Source organism: Dioscorea cayenensis, chromosome 11, assembly GCF_009730915.1.
Source record: "Dioscorea cayenensis subsp. rotundata cultivar TDr96_F1 chromosome 11, TDr96_F1_v2_PseudoChromosome.rev07_lg8_w22 25.fasta, whole genome shotgun sequence".
Lineage (NCBI taxonomy): Eukaryota > Viridiplantae > Streptophyta > Magnoliopsida > Dioscoreales > Dioscoreaceae > Dioscorea > Dioscorea cayenensis.
This window is the reverse complement of record NC_052481.1, coordinates 16,293,596-16,304,411: the sequence shown is the minus strand read 5'-3', so window position 1 is coordinate 16,304,411 and position 10,816 is coordinate 16,293,596. Positions and strand designations below refer to the sequence as shown.

At 33.4% G+C, this 10,816-nt stretch overlaps 1 protein-coding gene across 5 annotated transcripts; it reads left to right on the top strand.

Moving 5' to 3' along the window:
* The first annotated feature begins 1,800 nt into the window (after positions 1-1,800).
* Positions 1,801-8,829, top strand: LOC120272367 (calmodulin-lysine N-methyltransferase). Of its 5 annotated transcripts, none has more exons than XM_039279188.1 (10): positions 1,801-1,945; positions 2,308-2,479; positions 3,769-3,848; positions 4,816-4,876; positions 5,304-5,419; positions 5,770-5,902; positions 6,089-6,870; positions 7,043-7,128; positions 7,691-7,746; positions 8,511-8,829. In XM_039279188.1, exons 1-7 carry the CDS (start codon positions 1,822-1,824, stop codon positions 6,384-6,386), a joined length of 984 nt encoding a protein of 327 aa, XP_039135122.1. In that variant the 5' UTR covers positions 1,801-1,821; the 3' UTR covers positions 6,387-6,870; positions 7,043-7,128; positions 7,691-7,746; positions 8,511-8,829. The 5 variants fall into 5 exon arrangements, with proteins under 5 accessions (XP_039135122.1, XP_039135120.1, XP_039135121.1 ...); XM_039279186.1 differs by having other exon boundaries at positions 7,043-7,343; XM_039279187.1 differs by having other exon boundaries at positions 7,043-7,343; positions 8,508-8,829.
* The last annotated feature ends 1,987 nt before the right edge of the window (positions 8,830-10,816 follow it).

Below are 10,816 nucleotides of genomic sequence, written 5' to 3'. Positions count from 1 at the left end.
TCCCTTTTGGCCCTATCCAAAACCCTTTTCTTAAGGGTTTCGAAAAGATCAATTTCTATACAAATTCTCGCAAATCTTGTTCTAGTAAGGTTGAAGGTAAGATTGTCTACCATCAAGAGATTTCCAAAGAGAACTTCTATGTTGTCTAGCTCTTCCTCTTACTAGTACTCTAACGGTAAGTGATGCAATTGATCCCAAATGGCCGCTATGTCAAGTTTTTCCATCACCGACTAGAAGTTTGGTCTCAAAGGAGTTAACTAGAAAATCATCCCCATTATAGTCCAGGGGCCCTCCTATAGGAGCATAGCATGCATTTTTTTAGAGCTGCATCTCATGAAATTGAAACCAATTTCCATATTTGAGATGAGAAAGGTACCATAATGGCTCCACAGTTTGAAGAGGGCTTTTTTAACTTAGTCCAGTGTCAACACCCTACCCAAAAACTTTCCAAAAAGCAAAGTTTAAAAGTTAAGGTGAGCTATGCTGTGGAACTTCTCATCCACTTCATAGTCATCGGTCGCCGAGCGCTTTAACTTCTCCATAACCTTCTTCATTGTTTCTAGGTTTGACATGCCATTTGGATTTTCAGATGGTTTTCCTACAACATTTGCCCAAGTTCTAGGCCAAGAAAAAGTTGGTTTGTTTTCCCACCCATATTGGTGAGAGATCCTCCACTCCCACTTGCCATGGCAAGCTGGAGTTAGAGGGAGAAAGCTTGGGAAGGGTTTCTTCAAGGTTCGCTATCCACGGCTTGGGGTGGGTGTTTGTGTAAAGTCTCTTTGAAAACCTTAACTATTAATATACATTGCAACTATAGTTGATTCATGATATTTCTATGCTCAAGATCACCACGTCTTTGTGTCACTGGTGCCTCTTACATATGTTGATCATGACATTTGTCATCACTATTTTTAAGAACAAAAACATGAAAAAAAGGAAAAATAAGGGGAGATGATATGAAAACAATACAAAAGTAATTTTTTTTTTTACACCTTTTAATTCAAATCAGTCTCCTTATTCCTTAAAAGTAAAATTAAGATCTAAAGAAAATATTTGACAAAATTTTCAAGATAAGGATAAGGGTGGCAATACTCTAGCTTGGCCAGCTGGTCCATTCAGCTTGGCATAAAATATGTTTGGACAGAAGTTATGCTATTATGGATCGGTTTGGACATGGTGTGGTTGTTGAAATTTAAATCTAGACTAGGTCTGATCAAGTAAATTCGTATAATTGTGCTATTATTCTCCGAAAATTTTAAAGGCCCATAATTTTAAGCCTAATCAAGTAATCATTCAAAAGCTTCAAACATTGAGGGTTTTTTTTTATTTAATACTTATTAAGACTTGGACTACTGTATGATGTGATTTGGATTTTGGATTATTGAATTTTGTTTTCATTTGATGTGGATTAAATTATTTTTGTATAGTTTAATATTTAATTGAACTTAAATGTAGTTTCAAACAAAATTTGGATATTCGGGCTCCTATTTTAAATGAAACCAGTCTAAACAAATTAGGTTTGTTCGGATTTAAAACTAAGCTGGTTCATACAACAAGTTGATTTATTTATAGCAGTGGTTGTCCGAATCTAATATGTCCGGTCTCCGATTTTTGCCACCCCTATGTGTGGAGGATTAAAAAGCTTAATTCACCTTGTGATCCACCATCCAATCAAGCAATAATGGGTCCATCTGAGTTGGGCCGGGCTCCATAAGCGGGCCACATCCAATCACATGGTCTCTTTCACCGACCTATATGGCGGCCTTCAATGCCCACTGATCGGAGATTCGAAACAAACAAGGACCACCCACAGCGTCGCTAATGGCGGAAGAGCCATCCTCCCCTCCTCTCCTCCATCCTTCTCGTGCCTCTCTAAGGTGGCAGATCCTCCGCCGTGCTCTGCTCTCTCGCACCTCTCACACTCCTGCTCCTTCAGAGCTCGGTGGTACTCTCTCCACTCTCTATCATCTTCTCTTTCCCACCATGCTAAGCCATTGTTTCGAGCTTGTCTGATTGAATTTCATATGATCATCGATGTTATCAATGCGTTTGTTCATGGTGATGTTCTTTGTGTGCATCTCGCTTGTGCCGTTTTAGTATTCGTTGCTTCAGCATGGTTATAAAGTTTTTCCAATAATTCATCAACATCGGCAGCTGTTCTTGGATTTGTTTCGAATTGTGTGATTTATCGGTGAAAATGCTTTGTTTCTTGCTTGATCTTGCAGAAAGTTTATCTTTTGAATGTAAAGAAAATTTTCTTTATTTGTGTTTTTTTTTCTCTCCTATTAAATTGTGGAATGCTTGCAGGTGATTCATCACGATTCAACACCAAAAACATATCTAGGAAGGTTGCTGGTGGCTTTAAGTTAATTCCATGCGTTCCTCTGAATGGCCATCTCGAAGAAAATCAATGCAACCAGAGAGATGCATTTGTTTGCTATCAGTTGCCTGTTGAAGGAAATCCAAAAGTCACTTTGGTGTAAGTTTTATCCATAATATGCACTGTACTAGTTGTTATGATCCAAAGTATGACTACTTTAGTGTTTATTGATTTAAATTCAGTTTATTATGCTAGATAATGTTTATACCTTCATTCTTATTTTAAATTTTCTACACCTAGTACACTCCTAAAGCAATTTCAAAATGGTTGACTGGTTTTAAATCAGTAATTCTGAATAATGAAAATTTAGAAGGATGCTACCATAGAAAGATATCTATACCATGTTGTTTCTTAAGGGCTGCAAGTCAGAAGTCATGCTGTTGCTGTCAACCTGCTTTTTCTAATGAATAAAACTTAACTGCTTCTAAGGTTCATCTTTATACATCCACATATATACATATATAAGAGTCTAAGCTTTCATTGCAAAGGACATCAAAAAAGAGCTTGCTAGCATCCTCATCCATTCACCTCTGAGTTGATATTTGATATTTACTTTGCTAACCTCCTGGCAATAGAACATCAACTGTTTCCATGATTTTATATCCATTGTAAATAGGAGCAGGAGTTTCATATGTATTTATGCGTATTTGTCACGCTTTTTTTTTTCAGGTTCGCTTGAGTAAATTCTGATATCGGTGATGTTATTTATAGTTTCCAAAAATTCAAATGATTTAAATCCTTGTCTCACAGTTTGCCAATTAAGTAGGTATTTCACCAATAGGTTCGGTTGCAAAATCCTTAACTTAAACTAAGTTGTGTTTGTTAATTATGCTGCGTCAATGTCTAGAAGGGGTATTAGCATGTCGTTTTGAAAGAATTTAACTCAATCTCCTTTAGAAACTTCTTCAATTTAAAGTGTTTTTAATTTCTTATTTTATTTTTAGGTAAATCTTATTTGATGATGAAGGATCTGTGATATATGAAAGTGTTCATTTCATAAAACCTCTATTTTATTGGAAACATATAACATGACATATTGTGCTTATTTTTCATAATGCTGTTTAGCTTAACCACATCACCATATAAAATTTGTTCCACTATTTTGGGTTTCTGAAGAAATGTCAGGCTGTTAACTCTTACCCAGCAACTACTTAGAAGGTTCTTCTGCTTGACGTAACTTATTTCCACTTTTATGTTGAATATCTCAAGATCAGTTTGTTATATAAAATCTCATTGAGTTCCAGCTTTGGCTTTATGACTGGCAGTTTGCATTCAATGACACAAAGAATGGGTTTTTAATTTATTAGAAAGCTTGGGAAAGCCTGCTTATCTTAGCTTGATCTTGGGTGGGGCTGGATTCTGATGCGGTCAGATTTTTTCTTTTGCAGCCACAGGACAGAAGACAGCATTGACTTCCGCGATTTTGATATTTCTACTAGATATGATATTGATACCACAGGCCTTATTTGTAAGTGCTCCTGAAACCTTAATAGTCTTGTTCTTCAATATTCATAATTTAGTTTCCTGTGAAGATATGAGGACAGAAGATAAAACCCCAAAAAAATGAGGTGGATGGCAGATTCAAGGCATGAGCATGCCAGGTGGACAAAAGTTGGGGACTAAACAAGTGCCTGGAAAAAATAGTCAGCCATACACAAAATTCAACCATGTACTGAAACTCTAAATAAAAGATTAATGACAATCATTCTTGATATTAGATAGAGAATTGGATAGAATAAAATAATAAGGTAAGCCAGCAAACCTTCAGGAAATGAAGTACTGATGCACTGCTTTGGGTATCATAACCCTCTTAAGTTTAAATAGTTTGATTTGGTATATTTATTCATGTTATTTTGGATGTTAATTTCCGCATCCATCTCGATTCCTCTTTGAATGCTGATATCATCTTTTTCTCCTTTATTCCACTAGCCTTCTTTGGGAAATTCTAACCTTCTGAAACTATTTTCCGCTTTGTGATTCTTCAGTGAGAAATTGGTACTCTTGCTGATTTTGCTCAAGTATAGGTTGGAATCTCTGTGTGATTATTAATTTTTTATAAGGAAAATCCCTAAATCATTTCCCAGATTCTAGGTACATTTTGCCACAACAAGGAAACGTGGATTCCTTCAAGTTCCCTTTGTGTTTTGGGGAAGTTTGGTTGTTAGTAACAAGGTGAGTGTTGAGGATCATAGAGTCTGGTGGATAGAAATTGTGCTCGCCAAAAGTAACCCTTGTATCATGAATGGTTGTTATAGCATTTTGTTGATAACAAACATCTTTTTGCATATATTTGATGTTTTCAAGGCACCCATAAAGTGAACGAAATGCAGATGAATTTTTCTAGCATGTTCTTTTGTATTATTGACATGGTCTTAATTTTGTTTCAACCTGCTAATCTCTATGTTGGATTGCTTGGCTTTTTTGTTTGGCATCAGGTTCTTGGCCCTCAGAAGAAGTCTTGGCATATTTTTGCATGAACCATGGTGGGATTTTTAGGTCTGTCAGGATAATTTGCTTCTACTCTTATTAAAGGTTAAGTTTGTCATTGAGAACTGACTTTTCTCTTTCACATTATTTACTTTCTCCATGCCACTGTATTGCATACTGAAATTATGCATAATGTGTATAGATCATGCATACATGTAGGTCCAGTGGACATAGCCATTGGATATGCGCCACCTAGCAATAAAATTTAAGATCAATGCCATAGATGCATTTAGTCTGATTGCCATCTGGTGTTTATCCAATGAGTTGGACTGCTGGACACTTGGACCCAGTTTAGGCAAGAAATACTCTAAAGATAGCCCTGGATAACAATTTGGATATGATAACAAAGAAATGAGACTCAACTCTTTATGCATTACTGAGAAGATAATTATTTTCTAATATGAGGCGATTGATGATTGAAATATATTTTTTATAGATCAAAACGAGTGCTTGAACTTGGATCAGGATTTGGGTTAGCTGGTATGGTAGTTGCTGCAACCACAGATGCCTGTGAAGTAGTAATATCTGATGGTAATCCAGAAGTTGTCAACTGTATCCTCATCTGTTATTATGATTTATATTGTTTATGTTGTAGATCACATCCATGGTTGGTCCTCCTTATTTGGATTAGATTTTGCATGCACCACTTCTATTATCTTTTAGTTCAATCCCATTATATATGAAACCTTTTTAAATAGTGTTGTTCAAATAACATGTACTAATTATGCCCATGAATTTTGCTTTTGGTTTGCACTCTACATTTTAGTGTTATTCAGTGCCCGGATGTTGTAATGTGCTTTCATAGAAATTAGTTGTCCAATACCTTTTGGGTAGCCATTACTATTTTGTGATTCTAATGCATTTCTTTGGGCCATTAATTGCGATTTCTTAAAGTCGTTCAGATATTAAGCGTAATATCTATCTCAATTCTGGAATTTATGGAGATACAGAAGTACAGCCACTGGCATTGCATTGGAATCAGGAGCATGCTTCGAATATGTTGAATAGCTTTGATATCATCATTGCAAGTGATTGGTAATGCTTAATGTTTTCATCCGTCTGCTAGCCAGTTTACTTTTTTACCAAAACTTATTTACTTAATTCATCTGCTGCACATATTATTTTCGTTCGGAATGCACAATTTTTAGCGGAAGCATGATCTGATGATTAATTTTCACCAAACCTTCCTACATTATAATCCCAAGCGCTTCATGTTTGTAGCACTTTCTTCAAGGATTTTCATGAAAGCCTGGCAAATACTATCAAATTGCTGTTGAAAAATTCAGAAGATTCTGAGGCCATCTTCTTCAGCCCCAGAAGAGGTAATTCCTTGGACAGATTTCTGGAGAAAATCAAGGAGACAGGATTGGAGTTTTTGTTGGTTGAGAATTATGATGACAAGGTATCAAGTCTTCATCAAAAGTTTTTGAATGGTGATGATACATCATGGCCCAATTATGAGAAAGATCATTGCTACCCAATAATGATTAGAATTGGTTTCAATAGATTTCTGGTATAGAGATACGGTTTCAGATTACATTTTACAGTTTTCAAGTAAGGTGTTCTTTGTCGCCATTTTTGTTGTATTACATCAACTAAGAACATCTTCATAACCATGTGTATAAACTATAAAGTTATGGATCGTGCTTCTTCAAATATTCCCGTTTTACATCTGATAATTTTCAGATCATATTGATTTGTACATTGGCCAATGCCTGCAATTTTCCTCCGAGTTTCACTATGTACTGATATAATGGTATTTATTTTTTTTCCCATACTGAGTTCTATCTCTAAGATATGCCCATGCCGTTACTAAATTTCCAAATGAATCTGGTGCTATTTACTTGAAATATATGTGAGCTTTTGCCTTAGAGACTGCTAGGTATCGTGCCAGAAGGTGCTTCCAGATAAGATGTTTTCTCAGAGCTTCCATTCCAAGTCTAGGCTTCCAATAAGATGATACAGCTCCCCTGCCACTGCATTTCTATGGAGGTCTTCCATAGGTCTCCTCTAATCACCTATTTGATTGTTTATATAGAGTGTTATTATTGCATAGTTAGTGGTTATCAACCCCACCAGCTGCATTTGCTTTTAATTATCTTGTTTATGACTCGATAACAGCCAATGGATTGTGAACTTCTGACTATTAAATAGATTGTTTATCTTCTATTTCAGAAACAATATGCATCTGTTGGAGGCTGATACTTTTTGTTGTCAAAACACTGAACTGCGGAAAGTAAGATGGAAAATATTATAAACAGGTAATTAGCCAGGAGTGGTTGAGTAATGTGATGTGTGCCTTTTTTTCCTTTCGGCTAATATACTTAATCAGGGGAAGAAAATTTGAGTTCTTGTGGGGCATATGATCTTATTTCTAATGCTAGGTTGGATGGATTTCATAGACAGCAGTTGGGGCTCAAAGGTCCATTTATCATATTCATACCTAATGGAGGCCATATGCAATGAAAATTCTCTGGTGGGAATCTAATCCAACTAATAGATAATGTTGATTATGGCTTTAATTTAGCAAGATATGAGTCATATGACTGGTGTTGCATCTCTGGCTTAAAGTTGTCCTTACTCCTTACATTCATTATCATGTGCTCATTTCTGTTGTTGAGCAGCTTCTTTTCCTTTGGGACCTTTTGATTGACATTGCAAATTTTGTTGTGAACTTTGTGCTTTGTCATCTTTGGCATTAATTGCAAGCAATGTTGTCAGCTTTGTGCTTTGTCATCTTTGGCATTAATTGTTTTCTTTGCATGTATTGAATGTATCTCCTCTGAGATTGTATCCTACTTACAAATACTTATTTATTGCCAGGTACAATACCAGATAGATCAGAGGTGGATTCTTTATCACCTTCTGCAAAGTTCTAGGTAATCTTCTTTCATTTATTATTAGTGTTAGTATTATTATTATTTCCTTTACTTGCTTCTATTTGTTAAAATAGAAACCAAATATATTATCCTTTTTCATCCAACCTGAAAACATAAACTAATAGAATGAGAGACCAAAACTTGCATAATTTATGCTTAGTGATATGAAACTATTAGTTATTTTTATTTGTTCTATTGATATGACCAATCTATTTTAGTTAGTTTACTAAGCAAATAAAACAACAAATAAGAGATAATAGCGAATAAGCTATATTCAAGAATTATGCAGTGTTTGAAGTACAAAATTGAGACCACTAAGCTCTCATACATAGAACCCAGAGATTATGCTTGCCAACATAATTCTAACAAACATTATTATTATTTTTTTTAAATTAAAGTAGAATAAAAGCTTTCTGAATAATAAACAGAGACATAGTCATGAATCATTAAATAATAATACTTCAACATTATTTGTAAACTAAGAGTATCATGGATCTCAAAGCTTCAGTGCACAAAAGGAATCAAGCTGAACAAGAAATAAGATTGTAATTGTGAAGAGAGATGCTAAATACCATGAAGCCATGAGTTCTTTTGTATGGTTTTTATCTGAGTAATTACCTTATGTATGTGGTTGGAGAGGAGCAAACCAGACACAAATGACAACTTTTTTTTTTCTTTCTTTTTTTTTATTGATAAAAAGTAGTTTGTTTGGTTGCATCACTTGTTGAGGGACTTCCACTATTAACAACAACTTGGAACAGCAGGGTCAAGCACCACCACAAGACAAACTACCAGTGAATTGGAGAATGAGAATCAAAAGACTCTTTTTCTCTATCTCTTTCTCTTTTTTATTCTTTGTCTCTTGCCTTTATCTTTTGCTCATCCATCTTTTGATCAGGCCTTGGGCAAACATGGTTGCAAACTTTAGCCAAAAGCTTGAAAACAATTGATTGCTTTAGTGTGGTCCACTTTATTCCAGGAATAAAACCTTATACTTCAGCCAAGGAACCTTGTAGTTGTTGTATTGTGATGCCTATTCATCATGTTGAAATGCATTGATGGACACCAATTGCCCTTAATTCACTGAAGGTTGCATTACTTGAAATCTTCATTTCTCAGTGTGTGTTTGTGTTTTTGTGTATATATATATCTCTTGGTTATTGTACAATCCAACTGTAAGGGTTCTACCTGGTGGCGTGACAAGCACTGCACGGTGGATCGTTCGGCAGGACCGTGACACCAATAATGGTGAAGGTGTAGTCATAGTGTAAGAAAACTTAAAATAATAATAACAATATTAATAATTTTAAAAATTTTAATTGCAAAGATTTATTTATTATTGATAGCCACTTCGAAATTTACTTCCTTATCAAATATTTGTATCTTTTTGTTTGGCTTCGAATCTGATATATATATATATATATATATATATTTCCTTTTTATATAATGATTATTTATATATGACGGTATATGTCTTAAATCATGCCATTGATCAAGCCATAATATTCGCATTTTCCGTAACATATCACATGCAAATACCAATTTTATCTTGAAAATCTTCTGAAAGTTGAAGAAAATAGGAACATTAAATCATTTAGAAATCTCAGAAAAAAAAGATCATTTGACCAAACATAAATAATTATAAACATTGATAAATTTTTAAATTCATATTATACTATGTTAGATATTATCTCAAACTTACCATTTTGTCAAAGGTCATTTAAGTTCGAAGTTATGGACAATTTTCAATTAAAAGTAACAACTTTTATCATCAATCATGGATGATCATGACCAATGAGACATGACAAATGATTTCCTTTATTTAATTATTTATTTATTTTTATTTAATTTTTAACTTAGGTACCTTGTCTTGTAAGTTTAAATACAAGTTGATGCCATGTGTTTAATAGAGAAAAAGAAAGAAAACAAGCTCATCAAAGTGTTAATTGTGGATAAACATGATCAAGAAAAAGTAATAATGAGTTCATTACTTTAATTAACTTTAGTGAAAGAAAAGGGTCAAAATCTTATGTAGGTTTGATAATGAAATTTCACATCATATCTCCATCAAAATATGAAAAATTTTCAAAAACTTTCATTGATGTAACATCACTTCTTCTTGACCAATGGTTTTACTCTCAATCTCAGTCAAGCTTGTCCTTTGCTCTTAATTTATACTTGAACCCAAATTTTCTTTTCATGATTTCAAGACATTATATACAGTAAATAATTTTAACATATCTTTAAAAATTAAAATACATTTTAAGATACAACAATTTGATTATGTATTTATTTTTGATTTAAAATAAAATGAACTCATCATAGTGAAAGAATATAAAAATAACATCAAGAACCTAGCACCTAGAGTGGTCTAACTTTATTATCTTTGACCACTGAGATAAATAAATATTTCAAATTTATTTTAACATCAATAGTTAAAACTATTATTATATTTCAATAAATTACAATTTCTTGGAGGTCACTTTATTAACTTTACATATATATATATATATAAAAATATAGGCATCAAAGTAAGGACATTTCTAGTGATGGGTCTTTATCCTTTGTCTTTTTCATGCTTTTCCCTCCATCCAATGAATCAATTAATCAATAAACAATAGGTCACACTTGCACCCAACATATCATTACATTTCCCATCAATGCTCTCATGCCAACATCTCATGTGGCCATATTTATTAATCCTACCTTAGCTACTAAAACTTTGTCCAATAAAATATTTTGATTTTAAAAGTATATAAGTTTATTTATTTTTAACTATTTCATTTCATATATTAATTTTTCTTAAACCTTACACTTTTCGTCCTTTTTATATCTGTTGTAGTTAACCGAATCTCACATATCAAAAAATTTAATTATTTCATAAAATTTTATAAAAAAATAATTATTTTTCTAAAATTACCTCTAATTTATATTTTTACATTTCTCTCTCATATTTAATTCCAAAAAAATTAAATAAAGTATTAAAAGGTAATTTTTTTAAAAACATAAATGTGACTGGATTTTAAGAAATGACAAATAAAAAAAAACATGGATTTGTGACAAATACAAA